Source organism: Suncus etruscus, chromosome 19, assembly GCF_024139225.1.
Source record: "Suncus etruscus isolate mSunEtr1 chromosome 19, mSunEtr1.pri.cur, whole genome shotgun sequence".
Classification (NCBI taxonomy): domain Eukaryota; kingdom Metazoa; phylum Chordata; class Mammalia; order Eulipotyphla; family Soricidae; genus Suncus; species Suncus etruscus.
The window spans coordinates 28,792,748-28,818,050 of record NC_064866.1 but is presented as its reverse complement, the minus strand read 5'-3'; the positions used below and the strand labels follow the sequence as shown (position 1 = coordinate 28,818,050).

The window sequence follows — 25,303 nt, the reverse complement described above, 5'->3', positions numbered from 1 at the left end:
GCAGGGAGAGAAGAGTGGGCCCTCATGGGCTACTCAGGGTCTCCCTTGTGCTGGGAACCAGGGCTCAGGGGTTGCCCCAGGACTTCAATTGTGGTTTGATGAGAGGATCTCAGCGGAGTAGACAGGGCAGGGACCTGGATTAGAGGCCAGCGCTTCTCTGGTCCCCAAACCAGTTTAAGGGGCAGATATGGCTAGGACTGGTGTGGGAACTGAGGTGGTGGGGAGACCCTCTCTCGTCAACAGATGGCCTGGTCTTTGCTGGTTGGGTCTGGGGTTTGAGATTAGGGGTGCTGGGGCAAGGCAGGTGGGTGAGGGTAAGTCACAGCTCTGACTCTGGGGTGCTGGCCAGGAGGTATCCGCTCCCATAGCGTCCATTAGGGTTGGTATTATTGTCCAAAGGTGGCGCACTGCCAGGGCCCAGGTAGGAGCGGTGGGTGGGCATGGGGGAGGGTGCCTCGCTGGGCACTTTGCTTAGGATGAAGCGGGTCTCGTCGTTTTCCTCCAGGTTGGACATGTCCTTCATCATGCGGCCCTTCTTGTACGACACAGACAGCGTGTTGGAGCCGTCGGATAGCAGGTGGAAGTGGCGAAGGATGAACACCACGGGGATGGGCAGGGTGGCCAACACGATGAGGGCGATCAGGAGTGCCATGGCCCAGTTGGGAAAGTAGAGGTAGCGCTCGGCTGCCTGCAAGTGGTTGGGGGTCAGAATTCTGGCCACCCCGCCACTGCCCCATGCCTCAGCCTAGAGGGTCACCCCTTCCTGACTATTCTCCATCCCCAACCCCATGCTTGCCTGCAGACAGGGCTTATGAAGGGGAATTGCTTGGAGGAGATGCCACACCAGTGAAGGGTACAAATGCCCATTAGTCAGTCTCTGCAATAGGATGGGGCAGGAAAGGGGGATCCCATGCTACCAAAAGGGTGAGAAAGTATATGCAGTTTCCCTGTTTGTCCTGTAGGCACAATACCACCTTAACGCATGCAGCTGTACCTGTTACAGCTGCAAATTCCTTGGCAGGGCTTTGACACCCTAAAGTAGTCCTCTAAGGGCTTATCTCAGTCCCTGTCATATTAACATTGTTGACACAGACACTGCAATTTGAGTTACTTAAACCATTTTCCAGTGTATGCCACCATCAGCATGTTTAAGGACGGGGAAGATCCCAGGATCCCTAGGCCTGGGGCTGGCGGAGTTGGGGGGCACCTCTCACCTCTTCCTTGATCCATGCGCTGTAGCCAGGGGGCGTGACCCCCAGCTGGATGATGCTGGCCGTGGTGAGTACAGCCATGCACAGCGGAGACACAAACTTCCACATGTAGAAATAGAAGCGATAGGGTTGGAAGCCCAGCATCTCTGTCAGTTCCTGCATGAATCTGCCAGGTGTAGCAAACAATCCAGGGGTTGGGACTTTCACCTTTACCCCCATCCCCACCATGCCTGATACTTCCTAGCAGCCACCTCCTACAAGAAGCCTTCTCAGCATGACCTCTCCCTCCTAAGCTCACTTTCTTCTTCACTTTCAGCTGCGCTTGGGTATTATTTTGTGCTTTGTTGACACTGGATAGCCCTGCTGTCATCTTCTTAACTCCTCTCGGTCTAAGTCAGATGAATCCCCACCCTACCCCCCATCTCCCAGGGATAGGATGCGACCCCAGAATTGTGGCTTCGCTGATGACACAACCATGCACCAGATCATGCACATTGGTCTGACGCTAGACTCCCCCTGCTGGGGAAGGAGTAGGAGTGCATTGCACACCCCTAAGTGTTCAAATGCAGAAAGATGCCAGACGTGGGGGCTTCTAACCTCTCAGTTTGAGTGGGGGGCAGACTTCTGGGAGACCAGCAGGCTATAACTGACAGAGGAAAAAGAATATGCATCCATAATGCCTAACTGAAATATTTTTTCTTTTTTCTTTTTTTGGTTTTTGGGTCACACCCAGCAGCGCTCAGGAGTTACTCCTGGCTCTATGCTCAAAATCACTCCTGGCAGGCTCGAGGAACCATATGGGATGCCGGGATTCAAACCACCGTCCTTCTGCATGCAAGGCAAATGCCTTACCTCCATGCTATGTCTCCGGCCCCTGAACTATTTTATTTCTTTCTGTGTGATAACTGAAAGCAACTACAGTAATATAAACAATATCTGGAACTGGATTTCGGCCATAATCACATTACAGTGACCAGAAACCTACAAACATTACTTTTGTCTACTGCTACTTTGTCATGGTCACTGTTGTTTGGTGAACCAACTAGATCTTGTAACTTGATGCAATAGAAATAAAACATATGACTTAGGTGGCAGGTTTTAAACAGTAGTTTGGTATTGGGGCCATATTTGGTGGTATTCAGAGCTTACTACTAACTCTGCACTCAGAGATCACTCACTCTTGGCATGGCTTGGCGAACCATATGTGGAGAAGGTGATCAAACCTGAGTCTGTCATGTGCAATACTATCAGTACCTTACCAGCTATATTTTCTCTCTAGCCAATTTATTACTTTGAATATAAGGAGTTTCCTATACAATCCCATGCACTTAAAAAGAATATTCTGAGAAGGACTCTGGGGCCAGGCTGGACTACAGAGGAGACAGAGCCCCTTCGAGCTGCCTCTCCTAACCCTCCCTTACCAGTCTCCTTCCTGCATATCTCTTACTTGGGAGCAGGCAGCTGGGGCAGCCCTCAGAGTCTCTGCATCTGAGACCAGGTCCAGACAGGCAAGCAGGCTAGTAGGGAATTGGGGAGTGGGACTTGCTGAGTGACTGGGAGGGACCTAGTTCTGGGACTTCCTGGGAACACAGATGTGTTCTTTAGAGAGGAAGAACAGACCTGATGGTGACTATGCATCTGTCTGCCCCATCCTTACTGCTGAATTCTCTCAATTCAACTTGAAGCCATGTTCAAAACTAAAAGAATACTCAGCTCAGTGAGATTCCTTTCCCCTGTGAACCAGGTTCCTGGCACCCCAGAAGGCAGCATATTCTGTCCACCCACTAAGAACCCAACCAGTTTAACAAGTTGCTGAAGAGTGGGGGCCCAGGCAAAGAACTTTGGACATTAAAAGCAGTGTAGAGATGAGGACATGCCAATAAACACAGTCTTATCCTCTCAGGACCCTCCTTTTCCCTAACCACCCCTAAGGGGATCCCAACCACTCTGGGAGCCTGCTCCCAGCCCCCTTACTTCTTGGTCCCGTAGATCCAGGCCACAGCGATGTTTTCGAGGATGACAATAACGGTGAGTGGCAGGGTGGCTGAGTAGTCATCAAACATGGTGACAAAGTAATTCCCAGAGCGCTGGACGAATAACAGCCCCACGAAGAATGCAAAGACACAGCAGCCCACTACAGAGAGCCAGAAGGCCGGAATGGGGCAAAGGTGCAGGATGGGTGGGGGTAGGTGGGGCCCACCCTCCAAAAGGCCTAGCCCTGCACAATGGGGCGGGGGGTGGGGGGCTGGGGCAGGGAGCAGGGTCCCACTATCAGCCAGGAAACCACCGAGACTGGAAGGGACAGGGTCTAAGTTAGCATGGGACAAAGTCAGCGTAGAGTGGGGCCACCTGGCCTGAAGCTCCTGCAGAGCCTCAGGGAGAAGGGCGGGTGGACAGGCTTGTATTCCCAGCAGCCTTTGCTTCAAAGCTTCTGAGGGGTTCAGCTTGGCCCTAGCTGCATCCCATGGGGTGGAGGGTGCAGCTTCCTGGGTCTGGGGTCTGGGCTAAGCCTAACCTCTGCCAGAGGTACTGTGTTACCTGTGAACATCTCCTTGGGCACCTTGAAGGTGTCGATGATGGGTGTGGTGATGCCTGCCATGGTCCCGATCATGCTGCCCAGGCCAAGGTTGATGAGCATCAGGAAGAACATGACGGACCAGAAGGGTGAAGCGGGGAAGTGGGTCATAGCCTCAGTGAAGGCGATGAAGGCCAGGCCTGTGCCCTGCACGGACTGAGGGGCACAAGGGGCCAGGGCTCTGTGAGGGCCCAGCCCAAACCCTGTTCCCCATCCTGTCCCTGTTCTTTGGGCACTTGGCTCTTTGCTCCCTCCACCATCACCAAAATCTGTGTTTGGAGCCAAATAGTCTTAAACTTGAGTGGCCTGCAAACTCCCACCCCTCATCCCACTAAGACACCAATTCAGGACTTTATTTGTGGGTACTGGGGTGGAAAAGACCCCCACAAACACCCCCAGGGGATTCAGAGGAAGATGCTCACATTGAAAACCCACAGGCTCCTCCTCCTCCAAGAAGTCTCACATGTTGCTCACAGCTCAGAATGCCAAACCCTGAGGTCATCCAGCATAAATAATCACATTAGAGCCTTTGAAGACAACAGTGCTTAGAGTTCACCCTGGGAACTAAGACTGGCTCGCTCTTGGGGAGAAAGTGAAAATTAGGGTTCTCAGAGTTTCCTGAATAACTCTGGGGGGGGCATGAAGAGAGACACATGGGAGAAAACCACAATTAAAGAGTGAGTCTACGGGGTAGGAGAAATAGCATGGAGGTAAGGCGTTTGCCTTTCATGCAGAAAGTCATTGGTTCAAATCCCAGCATCCCATATGGTCCCCTGAGCCTGCCAGAGGTGATTTCTGAGCACAGAGCCAGGAGTAGCCCCTGAGCGATGCCGAGTGTGAGCCAAAAACAAACAAACAAAAAGAGTGAGTCTAGTCTATGAACAAATCTCCTTTCCAGGGAGCTCCAACTGTTGCCCAAGTCTTTGCCCACGTTTAGGAAGTAGCCAGATGACGTTTTGGTCCCGAGTTTCCTGCCATCATTGGAATGAGAGGGACAATGGGGTGAGGGAACATACAGGAAGAGAAGATGTCTATGGGAGGAATCACTGTGATGGGATGTTATGAGGGCCCAAAATGTACCTGAGAGTCTGAATAACCCATAGGACACCACCAGAGGTAGCCACTTCAATACCCTAACCCCTGTTTGGTTGGCTAAGCCAGTCTGTCTTAAACAATGAAAATTGCTCACCCACACATTCGTTTAAAGATATAAAATGAGGACCAGAGTGATCGTACAGTGGGTAGGGTGCTTGGCTTGCTAAACTGGGTTCCATCCCTGACATCTTTCTGCTTCCCCCAACTCCATTAGGAGTAATTCCTGAATACAGTGGCAGTAGTAAGCCTGAAGCACCACCAGATATGACTATCCCCAGCTCCATCTATACCCCCCAAAAATAGGTGTAAAAGGGTTTCTGCCTTTCTTTGGAATCCTGCCTATAGAGACCCCTCCCATTATATAGGAGTCTCCCTGCTTTCCTTTATCTTCTCCTAAAATCTTTTCTGAAAAATTTTTATCTTGTTCCCCCCCTTGTTTTTTTTTTGGGGGGGGGTGTTTACATCCAGCAGTACTCAGGGGTTACTCCTGGCCCTGAGTTCAGGAACCATCCTGGCAGACTCAGGGAACGATATGGGATGTCAGGGGACCGAACCTAGGTTGGCTGCATTCAAGGAAAGTGCCTTACAACTGAACTATCTTTCTGGCAAAAGATTTTGTTTATTTTTTAGACCACACCAACAGTGCGCAGGTCTCATTCCTGGCTCTGCATTCAGCAATCATTTCTGGCAGGGTCAGGGGATCATATGAGATACAGGGGATTGAACACTGATGGACAATATACAAGGCAAATTTCCTACCTATACCATACCTATACTATTGCTCCAGCTCCCATTTCTGAATTTGGAAAAAATACCCAAAACCTATGTTCAGAAAGCACTTCCACCTCAAGAAATGTGCTATGCAGTCCAGTGTCTATGCCTCTCCTTAGAATACCAGTGTGACATTCTTGTTATTTAATATCATCCACAGTGTAGTGTATTAAAACAAGGATAAAAAGAAAACAGCTACAATCCCTGATGAAGTCACAGTCATGAAAGTCCTGGGGAAGGGGGAGTTTTATTTGCTTTTCCTTGGGACACACTACAGTGATCATGCATGGTTTGGGAGAAGTGTGGAGTCACTCTAGGCTTGGTGCTGGTGAGATCCTGTGCTTCTCCTTAACCCCAAGGGGGATGAGATCCTTGGGGAAAAGCAACCATGCCAGGCATTGGCCCTGCTGGGCTCTTTTGCTCATAGTTATGAGAGAAGAGATAAGGTATAGCACAGCCTCCTCTGTAGAAGGACAGTGGATGGAGTTGACTTTTCACCAGGGTTGGGCATCATCGGGAGTCTCCTTTACAAGTCACACCAAAAAAATAAAAAAATACCAGCTGTACCAATGGGAACCAAGGCACCTGAACCCCACCAGGTGTCAGTGAGAAGGTCAGGATGTGACAGAGGGTTGGTCACTGTGGCCACTCCAGGAGGGATCAGAGACAGGCCAGCCCAGGGAGTGAGTCCAAGCTTGGATGTATACACCCCAACTCCCCCTATACTCACAATGGCATGGCTTGTAGATGACTCTACTGCAAGACAATGTCATCCTGAATCAAGTGCATATATAATGCATACACACATTGGCTCTGCTGTCCATAGCTAGGCACTGCCTGGAGCCTTCATGGCAGGGGTTGGCCTGTTGGAACCCCTAGTGACTTGGATGACCTCCCACATCGGAGGCTGGCTCAACTGCTTCCTCCATATATAGCAGGACATATAGCAGGTCCTCATTCACCCAGGAAATGAGTGACTCCCCAAGGTGTATAAGGCCTGCTCCCAAGTTCCAGCCCCCCACAGCCTGCCCCTCTGGGTCCCACAGCACATGCCTAAACCTGTACCTTGTCCAGCTCATCCTCCAGCAGGCAGGCATCAAGGCCCAGGGCCGAGAAGTGGTCCTCCTTCACAGTCTTTATCACCCTGTACATCTCTGAGTAGTCTTTGGTGGTCAGGTGTGAGAAGTTGACATGGGGGGGGATGAGATCCCGGCTCAGGATGTTGGTGTTGAGGTACCCCAAGATTTTCTCGGCATTTCTGCAATATCAAGCAAGGAAGGTCAGGTGAGAGGAGTGCTAGAGGTCAGAGATGATGCAAAAGGCAGAACACATGCTTGGCAATGCAGGAAGTTTGCTGGATCCCCAGCACCACATGGCCCCTGGGCTACTGCAAAGCAAGACCCCTGAGCACAGAGCTGGGTTTGGTCCCTTAGCAATGTCAGGGATGACCCTCACCCCACCCTCCATATGAAACAAAACAGAAGAAATTGCAAAAGTGAGTGAATTCCCAGAAGCACCTCAGATACTCTGGAAGAAATCCCAAGTATCACCAGTAGAAACATCTCCCAGAAGCCACCTCTGAGGTCTGGACCCTTCAGAGAGCACTCTGTCCTCCAGCCAGAGTGGGGCACCTGATTGTTTACAGCCCATTCACCCTCAGGGAGAAGCAAGATTGGGGGACAGGAGCCACCTACTCGACCACACACTTCTCGTTCATGATGTTGGCCTTGAAGCCCAGCACGGCAAAGACCACAAGGGTGGCCAGCACCGAGGTGAAGAAGTTGATGAAGGACACCAGGGCAGCATCAAAGTGGCAGTTGTTGTCCTGCTTGTTGTAGCTGGAGAAGGCGATGACACCCCCAAAGCCCAGCCCCAGGGCAAAGAAGACCTGGGTAGCAGCCTCACGCCACACTTGGGGGTCCAGCATCTTGTCCAACTATAGGAGGTGAAGGGAGGGGGGGACATGACCGATATAGGGAGAAAAGAGATACAGATAATGGTTCAGTCATAGGGCATAGTGAGAAGTGGTGGCCTGTGATCTCTCTGGGCTTCTTCATGTACAAAACACAAGTGACAGATTCTGGAGAGTTACTACAGTGGATAGGGGACTTGCCTTGCTTGCGGCTGACCAGGGTTTGATCCCCAACATCCCATATGGTCTCAAGTCCTCCAGGAATGATTCCTGAGCCAGGAGTAACCCCTGAGCACCACCAGGTGTGGCCACAAAACAAAAACAAAACAAAAACACACACAGCCCTCAACAAACAAAACACATATGAGACCAACTTCTCCAGAGACCCAGGTAAGAGAAAGCAGCTGCAATGCGCTTCTGGCGCATCTCAACCCACTTGAACTGCAGTTATTTTTTGTCTTTGTGTGTGTGTGTGTTTTTGTTGTTGTTGTTGTTGTTTTTGGGTCACACCTGGCAGCGTTCAGGGGTTGCTCCTGACTCTGCACTCAGAAATCACTTCTGGCAGGCTCAGGGGACCATGTAGGATGCTGAGAATCAAACCAGGGTCCATCCTGGGTTGGCCACTTAAGGCAAATGCCCTACCACTATGCTATAGCTCAGGGCCCCAAACTGCTGTTTCTGTTGATTTCCACAGAACCATTACAAGAAAGAGCTTCAGAGGCCTTCAGAGGTGAAGTATGCAGTCCTTGAAGAGACCCTCAGGCACACCAATGTGTAACCACTGTCCTTCGCCCCAAGTCACACAACAGCATGGTCCAACCACCAAGGCCAGTGACACTAGGCACTTCCTCCAGCTAAGACCAAGGACCTGGAGTCTGCTTCCCTTTACCCAGCTACTCCACACCTAGAGCCAATATCTATTCATTGTTGCTCCTATACCTTGGGGCACAGACTTTAGACTCAGCAGGGAGACCCTGCTTCTCTTTCCTTTTGCCCTCAGGCTTGGTTAGAACTAAGGGGTGATTCCCAAACTGCTTTGCATACTCACTCCCTTTACTGTGCATGTACCTCAAGGGGTAGCATAGAAGGTCTCATATAATGGACCTAGAGTGGTGTGTGAGAGCCAGACAAACTAGGACCTAAAGCTTCTTCACGTAATGGAGAAGGCTGGACAGATGACTCAGCAGTCATCTGATGATGACTCAAGAAGGCTGGACAGATGACTCAAGATACTTGAGACCTTTGGTTCAATCCCCAAAACTCAAACAAACAAATAAACAACAACAACAAAGAATGGAGAAGAGTTAGGCAAGTGGTAGAGCCTGTTTTGCAAATTGTTGTTTTCTCACCTTAATAATGGGGATAATGGGACTAGAGAGATAATGCAGTGGGTAAGTTCTTGAATTGCATACAGCTGACTTGGATTCAATACCTAGCACCCCATATAGCCCCTCAAGTTCTATCAGGTGCATAGAGCCAGGAATGAGACCTGAACACCACCAGGTGTGATCCCCCCAAAAGGAGGGTTTGGTTAATGGGACCCTCCTACCCAGAGGGTGGGATTGTGGAAGCCAATTCATAGAAACAAATAACTCTGGGTATGGAGAAGCATTTTATCTTAGCAAAGACTTCTGGCCTGATCAGGACACTTTTCTTTCTGGTTTTTGTTTTAGAAAAAGGCAAGGGTTCCTGAGCCCCCCCAAAATAAAATTACTTGCACAAAGGAATGGAGCTGCTTAACTGGGGACAAAGGAGTTACTAAAATACAGATGTTTAGGGCAAGAGCAACAGTACAGTGACTAGGGCATTTGCCTTGCATGCCTTGCATGACTCAGATTCAATCCCAGCATCCTTTCTGCTCCCTCAAGCCTGCCAGTTGTGATCCCTGAGTGCAGAGGGAGGAGTACTCCTGAGTACCAATAGGTGTGGCCCCAAAACCTAGAATCAAATAAAACACAGATGATCTGATGCTGGGCTATGAATATATTTTGAGCACAATCTTCTGACTCAGTTTACTTGCTGGCCACACTCCTTGGACCACTTTCCCCCAGGGTGGACCCAGAGGTCTGACTGCAGACATAACAGGGAGATGGGGTAGGCGGGGGAGAGTTTGTTACCTGTGCAGCACAAGTCCTGTGTGAATCTGACTTGGCTGCCCCTCACTTCTGTCCCTCTAGGGGTGTCTTCTGCCACATGTGTATACAATGAAGAGGCTGTGAGGGTCCATCTAGCCCTAATATCGGAGTCCAACATAGATCACCTGCCTGCCCACTTACCTGGCAGCAATCAGGGGACATAAAAAGACAGCAGCAAAGATGTTTGAACTCGCAGAACTGTGTCCATCCTCACTTGTGTTCTCTATTGCAAAGTCCTAAGCTTCTATGGAACTTATCCAAAGACCCTGAGCTGGCATCCAAGTACAATTTCTTGCATGAGAAAAGGGCCCTCGTTCCAACTGGTAGAACTGATATGACTGACATCTAGAAAATCCAGAAATGCCAGCATGCCTTCCAGGCATATGAAATCTCTGCTCCATTTCCAGAACTTTCCAAGAGGATCAGTTTTTGCTTTGCTTTGTTTCTGGGTCATACCCAGTAGTGCTCAGGGACCACTCCTTGAAAGCTCCTGGGACCAGGTTGGCCACATGCAAGGTAAGAGCCTTACCAGTTGTACTATTGCTCTTGCTCCTCCAAGAGGATCAATCTTTAAAAACTCCACCTAGGAGAAGACATCACCAAAATCCTTTCCAAGCAGGACCGTGATGATTTTATTCTTCCTTTTCATATCTCCCCTTGCTTATGGAGCCAGTTTCCCTACCCACAAAGAGCCTCAGAAAAAAACAAGTTGTTTTCCATTTTCTCCAAGAATTCACTTGGTGGCAAATGACCTGAACAGATGTGAGGCTATTTATAGTCTTTGTTGATTCACTTGGTGTGAATATTCATATTCTGCTGCAGAAACGCTCCTGTGTTTGATTAGGAGGGTGCTGCCCCAGACCCCACCTGGGGCTGTTATGTAAAGACAGTGGCATATGCCCCAGATTACCTTTGGAAAGTAAAATTAGAGCAAAATCGTGGATTCCAACAGCTGGTCTGGCCCCAGGGCTTTTAGATAAGAAAATGTGGGCCACAGATTCCTTCTGTGAAAAGGAAGGCAATTCCCTGGCTGAAGAGGAAGAGGAAAGAGCCAGGAGCAAGGCTGCTTGACTAGCCCTTCCAGCTCCCACATTCCACAAGCCTCTTTGAATGGAACCTACTTGTAAGGAGATCATCCAAACTTCTGGCATATTTGGGCCCCTTTTCTCCCTCAAACCTCCAAACTTAGAGACTCTGTGTGTTTAAGAAAGCAAATAGGGCCCAGAGAGATAGCACAGCGGCGTTTGCCTTGCAAGCAGCCGATCCAGGACCTAAGGTGGTTGGTTCGAATCCCGGTGTCCCATATGGTCCCCCGTGCCTGCCAGGAGCTATTTCTGAACAGACAGCCAGGAGTAACCCCTGAGCACCACCGGGTGTTGCCTAAAAACCAAAAAAAGAAAAAGAAAAAGAAAGCAAATACACATGGGCCTAAGGAGCTCAACTGGAGGGTTCCACTGCATCCCTCTGGGAGAATCCATCTTGCTTGTTACATTCTTCTACCAAGACAAATGCCTTACAAATACTTTTGGAGATAGGACCCCAGACTCAAAGCTGAACAGACAGCAGAGCCTCCTGAACACCCAGTCACCTTTTTTCTAGTTACCACTTGAAGCACATCCCTGGTGGTATTTATCCACCATTTTCTGTATTGTCATATGTGTCCAGTGTTTGCTCCTCCACTGCATAAGCACTCTATCCCCCTCACTAACAAGCATGGCAGAATGCAGGAGACTAAATGTGGTGCTGGGGATGCCAGCATGCATGTACTGAGAGACCCATAGGATCTTTTTGCTTTGTTTTATGCCCCACTGCAAACAAAATTTTGTATCCACCTTTAGTGGTTTAATATTAGTTTGTACAATTCTGGGGAAATGCATAATGTTAGATTTTTAAAAGTTCTCAGCTATCCTAGTGAATGTTTCCCAATTGCTATGATTTTAATTGTGTGTGTTATTTAGCAACTTATTCTAAAATTATGTCCGCAAAAATATTCTAATGTCTTTGTCCACAGTAGTAGATGGAAAAGAAACTTGGATGCTATAGACTCTTACTACAGTACTCATTATAATACTGTTTTAGCAAACTTATCGTCAAACTGTATATATTATATATCTACAGAAGTGTTCTTGCGTTTTTTGTTTGTTTTGTTTTGTTTTTGGGCCACACCCTGCACTTGCCAGGGGTTACTCCTGGCTCTGTGCTCAGAAATCGCTCCTGGAAGGCTCGAGGGACCATAGGAGATGCCGGGATTTGAACCACTGTTGGTCCTGGGTTAGCTGCTTGCAAGGCAAACGCCCTACTGCTATGCTATCTCTCCGACTATTCTTATGATTTTTAACAAAGTTTATGTAAAGGAACTTGGAGGTTCTAGATTTGAATTACAGTGCTCAGTGTAAGAATGTTTGAGAATTTTTTGGGGTCATAGAGATAGCATGGACGTAGGGTGCTTGCTTTGCATGTAGAAGGATGGTGGTTCGAATCCTGGCATCCCATATGGTCCTCTGAGCCTGCCAGGAGAGATTAACTCCTGAGTGTGACACAAAACAAAACAAAACAAAAAGAATTTTTGAATTAAGTGTATCTGCAGAAAGATTCTAATGTTTATGTTCAGAGAAGTCTATGAAAAAGTGTTATGAAATGTATAAGACAAAGATACGGAAAAAGCTGATTGTTTTGAGAATGATGTATACAGTTTAAACTTCGATGCTATTACAGTCAATTTTTACTGTGCCTATGCATAATAACAACCACTTTTGTAAGTTTTGATCTGGGGTTCCTGCTTCTTGTAGAGAACAATGGAACATGACTGATGTACCCCTCTCAATTTTTTGAACAAAAAAGAGGCAATTGTTAGGTTACACCTTATTTTACCTAAAACAAAGATTACCCTGATTCCTTTGTTTACAACTTGGATTTACCCCAAAACAGAAATTGTCTTACTTATAAACCTGGGTGGGACTGGCTATCTGTCCTTATTGCTCCATCCAGGGTGGTCTCTATTTTCAATAAAAATGGCAGTTCTGGCAGAAAGCTTGCTCTCCATATGAGAGAGAAGACTGCCATATTACATGTGTTTCATCCTCAACCTGATGGAGTGATTTTACACTGGACCTTTTTGTAAGAACATTGGTCAGGGGACAGAATGATAGTACAGCAAGTCAGGAACTTGTTTTGCAGGGACCAAGCCAGATTCAATCCCTGCCATTCCATATGGTTCCCCAAATCTGGCAGGAATAATACCTGAGCACAGAGTCGGGAGGAAGCCCTGAGCATCACTGGGTGTGCCCCCCTAATTTGAAAATAATTTAAAATAAACTGACATATTGACTAAAAAAATCACCAATGAGAGACAGAGAGATAAGAGAGAGACAGAGATGGAGAGGCTGGAGAGATCATGCAGGGCTTATAGTGCAGGCTTTACATGCAACCAAGGCCAATTGACATCATGGGTCTCTTGAGTATTGCTGGGATGGTATGGGTAGTCCCTGGCACTGCAAGGCTAATACTATTATATCCTAGGTTCTTGCATTGAACCACTGAACCAATTGAACAAGAGGAGTGAGTTCGTAGGCTTTCTGAAAACCACTTGGAAGCCCCCCTCAAATAAAATAAAATAATAACTGCCTTAAAAAGTTGAAGTTTCATATTGGTTTTTGGGCCATAGTCTTTGAGCCTGTAGGGTTCAGGGGTTACTCCTGGCTCTGTGCTCAGGAATTACTTCTGGCAGTGCTCAAAGAGCCATATGGGATGCTGAGGATCAAACGTAGGTCTGTAAGGCCCTTCTTTTTTTTTTTTTTTTTTTTTTTGGTGTTTTGGGCCACACAGTAGTACTCAGGGCTTACTTCTGGCTCTGCACTCAGAAATCGCTCCTGGCTCAGCGGACCATATGGAATGCTGGGGATTGAACCTGCATCCCTTTAGGATCAGCTACATACAAGGCAAATGCCCTATCACTGTGCTACCACTTTGGCTCCCAGTAGGGCCATTCTTTTTTTTTTTCTTTTTTTTTGTAGTTTTTGGGTCACACCCGGCAGTGCTCAGGGGTTTTTCCTGGCTCCATGCTCAGAAATTGCTCCTGGCAGGCACAGGGGACCATATGGGGTGCCGGGCTTCGAACCGATGACCTCCTGCATAAAAGGCAAACGCCTTACCTCCATGCTATCTCTCCGGCCCCAGTAGGGCCATTCTTATCTGAGAAGTGAGAAGACGGAATCTTTGGCTGCCATAGCTTCATATCTGCTCCTTTCTGTTTCAGTCTCTATCTGCCTCTCTCTAGCAAAACACCCCACCAATCCTACCCCATCCTTCTGTTTCCAGGTTTAACATGAACAGCAGCAGATGGCCCCACCTTAAGTAGCCCAACGTGTTGAAAGAGGGACCAGCATTACTATTCTAAAAAGTCTCCAGAGGGTCCCAGGGTGATAGTATAGAAGGTAGGGCACTTGCCTTGCATGCAACTGAGTTTCCCCTGCAGTTTTCAGTTGATTTTTAGCATCCATATGGTTTCTAGGCCCACCAGATTTCTGAGCACAGAGCCAGGAGTAACCCCTGCCTGGTGTGGCCCCCCCAAACACACATTCACACACACACACACAACACACACACACACACACACACACACACACACACAAGAACCACAGTAATCTGGAGTGAGATTTTGGCAAGCACTGCCCAGCCAGAGTCATTTAAAGATTCTTTTTTTTTTTTTAACCTGAAACCTAAGAGGGGTATGGAGTTCTGAGTCCAGGCCATAAACCAATCCTTAGTGGGGACAGAAAACCCAGCAGCAAGAGTAGCCACTGTGCCTTAAGGGCACCACAGAGCTGGTAGAGTGGGTAACTTCTCAGAGGACCTGTAGGAACACCTGATATGCAAAGTTTCTGGATGTAAGCAAAAATGGCTTCACTCTTCAGATGGTGTCTTTTTTTCACTTAAAAACAAAAACAAAAAGAAAAACAAAAACTGGGGGGCCGGAAAGATAGCATGGAGGTAAGGTGTTTGCCTTGCATGCTGAAGGACGGTGGTTCAAATCCCGGCACCCCTTTGGTTGCCCGAGCTTGCCAGGAGCAATTTCTGAGCATAGATCCAGGAGTAACCCCTGAGTACTGCTGGGTGTAACCCAAAAACCAACCAAACAACAAAACAACAAAACAAACAAACAAAAAACCCAGGGGCTAGAGTGGTGGTGCAAGCGGTAGGGCATTTGCCTTGCATGTGTTGACTTAGGACGGACCATGGTTCGATCCCCCATCATCCCATATGGTCTCCCAAGCCAGGAGCAATTTCTGAGTATATAGCCAGGAGTAACCCCTGAATATTAGTGGGTGTGGCCCAAAAACCAATACAACAGCAACAACAACAAAGTCAACAGGTTGGAGTACATGCTCTGCCTGTAGGAGATTCAGATTCTATTCCTAGCAGTGCAGGGTATGGATCTCAAACAAAAGAAAACAAAATGAGATGGTGAGAGTGTACAGTAGTGAAGAGAGCCGTGAGCTAAATCCTCCTGTACACTACCCCAGTTCGTCTTTATCCGCTGTCTCACTGCTCCACTGAGCTGATTCTGTGTTTTATTTATTTGCTTGGAGAACATCTCCTAAGCGGTGCTCAGAAGGTCTAGAGGCCTTTCCCAGTGATAATCAGCTTTGGGGGCAGATGGAGAGGCCCACCCAGTGGTGCCCTGGGCTCTGTGCTCAGGAGTGACCTAAACTGTTGGTTGTGCTTGGGGGACTCTAAGTAGAGTTGGTAGTTTGATTCAGTGATGAGGCCAAGAGTGACAGGAAAGCACCTAAAGGTGCCAATGCTGGGCTTTAAGGAGAAAGCACCCTGTAGGGATCTCCAGCATGCCCCACCCCACCTGCAGATTGGATGCTCCTGCTGAAGGAGATGGCCCCAGAGGTCTGCTGCTCATGTAAGGGATGCTGAGTCCCCTAATACTAAATACCCCAAGTATTTTCAGAGATTGCAGTGGGGGACATGGGCACAGTCACACATCTGCAGAGGATAAACCCAGGATCAGAATGCAGGAAGCCCCTTGTCCCCAGGCTGTGAAAGAAGAGGGGGACAGGGGCTGCCCCTCCTATAAAAACAAACCTCACAGGTCTCAGGGTGCCCACCTGAGACTGAATCAGGGAACCCTGCCCTTTGCCAGGTGACTGAGTCAGCAAACACTGAGTCTCCATTTGGGCTGCGCAGTGGGAAGATACATTTGATCTCCACAGCAGCTAACAGTCCCAGCAAGGCAATGGCGACTCAGCCCTGCCCGTACCTGCTAGTGCCAAGCGCCAGATGGAGCTGTGAGACAGCAGATGGCACTGGAGCTTGGGGACAGGGTCACCTTCAGGAGAGATAAGAATAATAGCGGCTGGTGATCACCCACATGTTCTGGGAATGTTGGGAGCTGGCCTACAGGTCTTCCTTACAAGGCATGCAAGGAAGCATGCAAGGTTCACCCTATCTTCCAATGGAAGAAATGGAGGCTTGGAGAATGGAAGCCCCAGGACTGAGCATTGAGTTGGGGGTCTGTCTGCACCTGAGCAACTGCTACCAGAGCCCATCTTACTCTTACAACAAGACCTCAACCCCAGATGCCTTCCCTGCTGGGAGTCAACACAGCTGACCCTTGGGTCTCTGCTTCTCTTCTTGGCTATCTGGCTCAGGGTCCAGGGAGTCTTATGGGTCCAGAGAAACTTGGCAAGAGAGAAATGGCAGCAGTTATGCAGCCCAAGGGGGTGCTGGAACTAGGTTCAGAATTCAGAGTAGACATGAAGATGACATAGGAAAGGCTCCTATCCTCTCCAAGCCCTACACATCTCAGACCCTTCCCTACTTCCTGCTGTTCCCTGCCTATGCTATGCATAGCACAGCAATCACAGTTGAGTCTTGGACAATGTTGGTGGTCAGAATCTCACCTCCAACCTCATCAGAACTCATATCTAAGGCTCAGAGCTTTGTGTTCAGCTAACTGGCATCTGAGGTTGGTGGGATCTGAGTGCACAGAACTGTCAGGTGGAAAACCTGCAGGGAAGTGGACACATAGTTCAAACCATGCCAGTAAGGGCCAACTACTTGAGGTGTCCAAAGGATGAGTGTGGGAGTAGGGATGTGTCTGGATATGAGAGTATGTGGGAATGTGTGAGCAGACCAGTTATTGGCTGTGCATGTGGAAGGTATATTAGTGTGTCTATGGGTGAATGAGTTTTGTATCTGTGTTTGGGACTGTGAATGCATGCTTGAATGTGTATTGGGTATACGTGGTAAGTGTGTGGGAGTGGAAGCATGTGGGGATATATGAATGTTGAGTGTTTATGTATGTATATGGGAGTGTGAGTGTGATAGGGCTTAGGGGGTATATGAGTATATTGAGGGGAGTGTTATGCTTTCCTTTCTCATTATTCTCCACAGCAGAGATGTCCGGAGCTCTGCACACTACTGGGGTCTCTACCATCACCTCAGCCTCCCTTGCTGAATTGGGACCCACCATGACTCGGCTCTACGCCAGCTGCTTCCTCTATTACTGCCACTCAGAGCCTTGTCCCCACAGTCTGCCAAGGGACTACCTGGCCTGCATGCAACCTGCTACTGGGATGTTGGATAACAGAAACTTCAACACGATGAACAAACCCTCCCTCTTCTCGCCTTCCAGAGTAGGCTGCCCATCAGAATCCCACAGAGGCTGCCTGCCATGGCTGGCCTTAGTGCTGGCATTTTTGCCTTGTCTGTAGGCTCCCAAGTATCTACAGGGGAACAGCAGGGTTGGACCATGCTAGGCTTCCCATGCAGCCCCCATTCCCACCCACACATTACGTCATTTCCTCATATCCCTCGGAGGGACAAGTCATCTGTCTCCTGCTCACACAACTGTACACTTCTCTCCAGCATCACTGCTATGCTATCAGCAGCTATTTGGGTCCATCATCTGTCTCGCAGCCTTTTCTGTACCCCCGCCCCATTCTACTCCTTCCTACGTCCACAGCCTTCCAAACCTTTGACCTATACTTGAATAGAGCCTTGGAGTGAAAGATCTCACACTCCAAAGAATTCACATCTCTTTACTCCCTCTGGAATCTTGGAGCCAAAGAGTCCTGTACCCATCATGACTGCCAATCCATTGACAGGTCCCAAGCCACTCCCTCTTCCCCTGTGTCAGTCTTCCTAGGTATAGCTCTAGTCACTGGGACCTTGGAGCCATTCACCTCTGTGTACATGAACTTGTACCCATAAAGTGGATCTAGGTTCCATCTCCAGAGCTGTCACACCTTGCAGTATAGCTGCCCTGTCTGGTGCTTAGGTAACACCATCCATTATGAGTCAAACAATTCACACCAAACTATTGTGCCAGGTACCTTACTAATGGTGGAAAATAATCTGCTGTCAAAATGTGATCAAAGGGAAGGGTTGGGCTGGGGCTCTATGGTTGAGCACATGTGCATGTGTGAGGCCCTGGGTTCCATCCTGGCAGTGCAAAAAATAAAATTAAATTAAACAAAATTTAATGAATAGATTGCTCTGCGAAGGATCAGCTGTCATCATGCTGTTTATGCCACTACATGCTCTTGACCCCTCATCTTCCAAGTGCCTACCCATTTCCCTGTACATGTCCCCCACTCCACCACTTTCTACTTGAGGTCTTTGTCCCATCTGTTCACCCAGTCCTGGCTTCCTGTTTCACAGAGAACAACGAGCACCTAAGAGGAGGAGCTCCTGTAAAATGCACTGCTCTGTTCTGCCACAAAACCTGCCCATGTAGTCTTCTCTCTTGTCTTTTTTGGACTCCTGAGTATGTGCCAATTTAAGAACAATTTCTCAGGGGCCAGAAAGATAGCACATTAGTAGGGTGTTTGCTTTGCATGCAGCCTATCCAGGATGGATAGTGGTTCGAATCCTGGCATCCCATATGGTCCCCTGTGTGTGCCAGGAGCAATTTCTGAGTGAAGAGCAGGAGTTACCCCTGAGTGCTGCCGGTGTGAGCCAAAAATAAAAACATAAAAAAGAATAATTTCTTTACATAGTTACTGAATCCTGCCCTCCTGTTTACGCAAGGACCAGGAACCTCCTTCTCCAAGAGCATTGATCTTCCCTTCTTTATTGAATGTTTTAAGTATATGTCAATGCTTTTAGAATCTCTCACAGCCCTTAGCACCATTGATTTTAGAACATCTTTATCACCCTGCAAGGAAAACCCCTACTTTCTTCTCCCCCACTCTTCCCCAAGTCTCAGTCCTGCGCCACCAGTAGGCTGTTTGCTCTTAGGACAGATTAGTCTTTTCTGGATATTTTGTATAAATGGAATCAAATATTAAGCTCATCTGTAACTGGTCTTTCATTGAGCTTCATGCCTTCAAGGTACCTCCATGTTGTGCTGTCTATGAGGAAAACTCTGGCTGTGGCCAGATACTACTCCAGCGTCAGAAGACACCATCAGGGGTTGAAGCCAGAGCATAGCAGGGATAATGCTTGCCTTTCAAGGGGCTGACTCCTGTTCAATCCACGCACCAGGAATTATCTCTGAGTGCAGATCCAGGTGTTATCTGGGTGTGGCCCAACCCTCCCCTCCATGAACAGTACAGTACCCTCAGTTTTTTGTTGTTGTTATTGTTTTTCGTTTTTTTTGGGTCACACCCAGCAGCGTTCAGGGGTTACTCCTGGCTCTATGCTCAGAAATCGCTCCTGGCAGGCTTGGGGGACCATATGGGATGCCAGGATTCGAACCACCATCCTTCTGCATGCAAGGCAAACACCCTGCTTTCATGCTATCTCTACAGCCCTGGTCACATGTTAATAGATGCAGCCACTCTTTAAAGCAACAGTAAAGTGGAAGTTATACACTGCCTTTGAAATGGCAATCCAGGGGCTGTAGAGATAGCGCAGCAGTAGGGCATTTGCCTTGCACATGTCATTCCAGGATGATTCCTGGCATCCCATACGGTCTCCTGAGCCTGCCAGGAGTGATTTCTGAGTACAGAGCCAGGAGTAATTCCTGGGCCCTGCCAGGTATGGCCCAAAAAACAAAAAGAAGAAAAGAAAAAGAAATGGCAATCCTACTCCTGATGTTAGAGAACTGTGTGCATAGGACATCTGTACAATAATATTTATTATAGCATGATTAGCCATGATGGAAATGGGAAACAAATGATCGGCAACTAGAGAATGGATAAGTCATTTTGTTTTCTTTCCTGCTGCAGAACACAATACAGAGGAAAATGGATATCCTAGAGCTACATATATTAATTAGATAAATCTCAGAAACCAGTACTGAGCATAAATAAAATCAAGTTGCAGAAAGTGCATGTTATATGATGCCATTTTATGTAAATTTTGCAATATGCATGAATGCTACACATTTTTATGGACATACATTTATTGTTATTAAAATGCATTATTAATAAGATGAATCCCATATTCTGAATAGTGGTTATCTTTGGGAAGGAAAGGAAAAGGGTCAAAGCAGACACTTTATAGCGTCTGAGCATTTCATTTTTGTTTGTTTTATGTTATTTGGGTCACATCCGGCAGTGCTCAGGGGTTACTCCTGACTGTGCTCAGAAATCGATCCTGTCAGGCATGGAGGACCATATGGAATGTCGGGATTTGAACCACCATCAGTCCTGGATTGGCTGCTTGCAATCTCTCCGGCCCCCACATTTCATTTCTTAAGGCTTATTATACCACTACTGGTGCATTGATATATGTCTATGGTACTTCCTAATGAAACACTTTAAAGGTGTCAAAATCAAATGGGGCATCCCTGTGTGGAAGGGACACTCAGCCAGTCTCACAAATTATTTCTGAACTCGTGGATGACGTATCAGGGATTTCTAGGAGTAATGAGGGGCCCTCTCCAGACCTCTGGGAACCCTTACACTCAGGAATGCCTCCAGAGCATATCCTGTCCCTAGAAAGTGCAAAGGCAAGTATGGGGAAAACGCCCAAGTGAAGCAGGAGCCTGATGGCATGCAGGAAGGCGCTGCTGAGAGCCCCTGTAGATCTGCCAGGCTGAGGCCCTTTTAGGTGCATGGGTGGGGGGAGAGCAGTTGCTTTTCCCTAGAGGCCTCTCCATTCCTCAGTGGACCTGGGGTCCTTCTTAGGGAAGCCCATCTTTAGCTGCAGCCCTATGAGGAGTCCCATATGTCCCCCCTGAGGTGGCATTTGGATTAAAAGAGACTAAAGTCATTGATGCTAGCTCACTCTTCACGTGGTCTTCTATTATTATTATTATTATTATTATTATTATTATTATTATTATTATTATTATTATTTGTTTTTTGGATCACATCCAGTTGTGCTCAGGAGTTACTCCTGACTCTACACACAGAAATCGCTCCTGACAGGCCCAGGAGACCATATGGGATACTGGGATTCGAACCACCATCCTTCTGCATGCAAGGCAAACACCCTACCTCCATGCTATCTCTTCGGCCCCAGTGGTCTATTATTTTAAATAAAACAAAATCATCTACCAGACTTGTGCAGAAAGTGGTGATCCCCAGGGGAACTCTCTGCTGGCATAGACACCTCTGAACATTCCCCCACCCCACCCCACCCCAACACACACACACACACACACACACACACACACAGTCCTGATTCAGCCACGCCTGATTACCACAATCCTTGCATCCTCAGCACTTCTGTTCCCCACTCCCATCTCTATGCAATTCCCTTGGGCATAGACACTCTCCTGCTGCTTACTGAAAGCTTCTCAGATATCCATTCCTCTATACTGCTTACTTCTCTTTCTCTTCTGGGAAGAGATTGGAAACCAAGGCCTTACACATGCCCAGCAAATGTTCTTCCTCTTTGCCCATTCCCATCCTAGGTTTCCTAATGCCTCCCACACTGACATTTCGGGCTTCTCCTCTGGGACCAGCATATACCGTTGCCTTGGACCATATCAGATGGTACAAAACTGACCAAGTCCATGGAGCTGTTGGTGCCCTCCCATAGCGCCCCCATGCACAGGCGCTGGGTCTCTTACCTTGGGAGTGAACATGTGCAAAATGCCATCCACAGCCCCTCGAAGCAGCAACCCACGGACCAGGAAGCAGGCCAGAACCACGTAAGGGAAGAGAGAGCTGAAGTACATCACCTGGAGGAGCAGAACAGAGGGGTTCATGGAGCAGCAGCTGAGCCCCTCCTGCAGTAGCACCCCCATAACAGCTGGGGCACACTGAGCCCACTAAGCCTCCTCTGATGGCAGCAAAAATCAGAGTCCTGGCACTGAGCCAAACCCGCACACTGCTGGCGCTGGGCCAGGCAGAGCAGAAACAAGAGTGCCGACAAGCAGGAGTCAGCTTGGCTGCACCCAAGGCCTCTTGGCCCCTTTCAAGAGCCAGTAGGGCTGGGCTTGTAGACATCCCACCCCCATAGGCTGGCTCTCTCCACCTCATTCCTCATGTCTCAAGCTTGTTTCCCTGTACCTGACTCCAGGAGAGCCCTAAGGATCGCTATTTTACAGAACACTGCAGTGCCTTTATGTTTTAATCTGTAATATAGTTACATGACTAACTCACCAGGTGCCTTATTTCATGAGGTTGTATATCTGATAGCCATGAGGTGTCAGCTACAATTTTAGCCATTAGAAGAGGGAAAGCGAGAACTTGCTCTTTCAGAGCTTCAGTTCCTTGTTTACTATTCTGACAAGAAGTCTGATGCCTTGGCCAATCTGCCTGACTTCCAGTTCCAACTCTAAGAATGAAAGACTGTGTGATCTCAGATAAGGTGCTTTCCCTCTCTGGGCTTTGAGTTTCTCATCATGAGCAGATATGGCTAAGGGGTCCCTGACATGCCTTTCATCCTGGAAGCCCATGAATTCTAATATGTTGTTAAGAAAGAGTCCTCTTTCTTTTAAAATAAAATAGGAGGGGTCTGGAGAGATAGTATAGCAGGTAGGGCATTTGCCTATGAGGATGACCCAGGTTCAATTCCCAGCATCCCATATGGACCTTGAGCTATCTAGAAGTGATTCCTGGGCTCAGAGCCAGGAGTAAATCTGAACACTGTTGGGTGTGGCCCCCAAACAAACAAAAATAGGAAATATTTTTATTTAGGTATTTAAAAGTATAGGCTTTTGCAGAGGGAAAAGTCCAGGGCACCCCATAAAAGATTTACACACCAAGCTGACATACAGGTGACCTAGAAGGGAAATGTGTTAAGGTTCTTTGAAAGGGATCTGATGAATGGCTAAAGAAACTGTGGTACATATACGCAATGTAATATTATACAGGAGAGATGAAGTCATGAAATTTTCCTATACATGGATGTACATGGAATCTATTATGCTGAGTAAAATAAGTCAGAGGGAGAGAGATAGACGCAGAGTAGTCTCACTCATCTATGGATTTTAAGAAAAATGAAAGACATTTTTGCAATATTCTCAGAGACAAAAGAGAGGAGGGCTGGAAGGTCCAGCTCATAACATGAAGCTCACCACAAAGAGTGATGAGTGCTGTTAGAGAAATAACTACACTGAGAACTATCCTAACAATGTGAATGAATGAGGGAAGTAGAGAGACTGTCTAGAGTACAGGTGGGGGGGTGGGGCGAGGAGGAAGGACACTTGGGATATTGGTCACGGGAATTTTGCACTGGTGAAGGGGGGTGTTCTTTACATGACTGAAACCCAACTACAATCATGTTTGTAATCACGGTGTTTAAATAAAGATATTTTAAAAAGGGGATCTGAATTGCTGAGAACAGGATTGGGGGTCTGCACCCTCTAAACCCTTAGTTAAGAGACGGCCTCCTCTGTGGCCTGCTAGGTTATGGAACCCATTCCTAGGAGTACAATATGCTCAAAGCAGACTCCTAGAGACAGGTTCTGCTTGTGAATGTCAGGTGTCAGATGCAGATGAGTGTCCTCTGTCAATCCTCTGTGCTCTTCTCCTTAACGGCCACAAAGTAGACCCTTATCACTCATGCATGGAAGCAACGAGGATCCAAACCTTGCACAGGACTGGCCCAGTTTAGGGGTTATGGGCAGAAGACCCTTCTGTCACCCCTCTGGGGGCTGGTATGTCTCCCAAACCATCCCAACACTGAACCCACCCAAGAAAACTTGCACAGTACAGCCCAAAGCTCCCAGGCCCCCTGCCTGGCTTTTCTTTCTTCTAACACCAGGACTCACCTTCCCTGAAGACTGGATGCCTTTGACCACAGCCATGCCCACGATGGCCCAGGCCACGAGGAGGCACAGTGTCATCTTCCAGTTGAGGCCGCCGCTCTCAGAGATGGAGTTGGAGATGTCCAGAGCCTCTCGGTACCAGAAGTAGGTGGTGGCCGAGCTCTTCTCACACTCTGCCTCCACCACTGTGACAGGGGTGGGACACAGGGCCTCAGTGAAGGTCTAGGGTAGGGTTCCTTGTTGGGGGCTGTGAAGGAAGGGTGGGGAGGAGGCTGCACATCTTCATTTGGGGTTACTCTGAGCCTGCCTGGGCCTGGGAAGCTCAGGACTCACTGCCAGCCCCTCCCAGAGCCATCCATGGAGGGGCTGGTCCCTGGAAAAGGCCCTGAGCTAAGGGCTAGAAGCCCCAATTCTCATCCTAGACTCTTGATCCAATCAATGCAGCAAGTAGGTGAAAGTGACCAGAGCCTCAGCTGACCTATCTGTGATATGGGTTCTATTACTCAACATTACAGGTAAATAAATTACAAATTACAAGCATTATAGGTAAACATTATAGGTAAACATAAACAAATCAAGGTTCCACACAGGTATTAGAGTAACACAGGGTAGTTGGTGTCAAATAAATGCAGGTCCCAATTTCCAGAGCTACTGACCCTGTTTCCTATAATCTCCAAGAATCCCCAGTAGGATAAGGGCTGGCTGAGATCATCAGAAGGGGAAATAGGGGCCAGAGAGGATAGGTGACTCAGCCAAGAACACAAGCAAGTCAGTAAAATTGAAGCCTAGACTTTTTGGGGTTTTTTTTGACTCCTTTCTGAGGTTGGGCTGGCTGGATTCTCTATCTGGATTTTGTGGGTGACGCCTACTTGCCTGCTGTGGTCCCGTTCCGGACCACGGGACATTCACTCCAGGGCAGTGGGTACTGGAAGGACTTGAAGAAATAGAAGATGCTCCACCCGATGATCACGTTGTAGTAGAGCCCGACAAAGAGACAGACCTGGAACAGGGTGCAGGAGTGGGATGGGGAAAGGTATGTACCATCATGTCCTAGAACTGAATGCAGGAAAGAGCTAGGGGACAGGTATTTCCAAGGCCGCACCCACCAAGGCTCAGTGCTCTTGGCCTGCTCACACAGGAGCAGGAGGATGGAGCACCTTCCTTCTGGTATTTTGGGAATCCACAAAAGGATGTTTTGGGGATTCAAGTTCTTGCCTTTAAGCAATGGACTCTTCCAATGTTCATCCTTTCCAGTTTGAAATTCTAAGAAGCTGAAGCACTTTCCCCTACTCCTCAGAATCCAGAGCTGCCCCAAAACTCAGAGGCAGGCATAAAACACAGCCCCCCACTGCCAGTCACACACAGCCCTTAAGGATTTTCATGGCCTCCCAAAGACCCCCACAACCCCCACCAGAGACTCCTTTCTCTAGAATGTCTTTCTCCTGGAGGATACATGCAGCCAGTTGCATTTACAGAGGCCAT

At 48.1% G+C, this 25,303-nt stretch overlaps 1 protein-coding gene across 1 annotated transcript in view; it reads right to left on the bottom strand.

Annotated features, from left to right (window-relative positions):
* Positions 1–285: 285 nt before the first annotated feature.
* SLC6A17 (solute carrier family 6 member 17) overlaps positions 286–25,303 on the bottom strand; it is a 31,904-nt gene continuing 6,886 nt past the window's right edge. The window contains exons 3-11 of the mRNA XM_049765693.1: positions 24,695–24,821; positions 23,825–24,006; positions 21,677–21,787; positions 7,347–7,588; positions 6,718–6,910; positions 3,750–3,942; positions 3,186–3,345; positions 1,215–1,377; positions 286–688 (exon numbers count right to left, since the gene is read on the bottom strand). Coding sequence (XP_049621650.1) covers positions 320–688; positions 1,215–1,377; positions 3,186–3,345; positions 3,750–3,942; positions 6,718–6,910; positions 7,347–7,588; positions 21,677–21,787; positions 23,825–24,006; positions 24,695–24,821 — 1,740 coding nt within the window. The 3' untranslated portion in view covers positions 286–319. The remainder of the gene's footprint in view (positions 689–1,214; positions 1,378–3,185; positions 3,346–3,749; positions 3,943–6,717; positions 6,911–7,346; positions 7,589–21,676; positions 21,788–23,824; positions 24,007–24,694; positions 24,822–25,303) is intronic.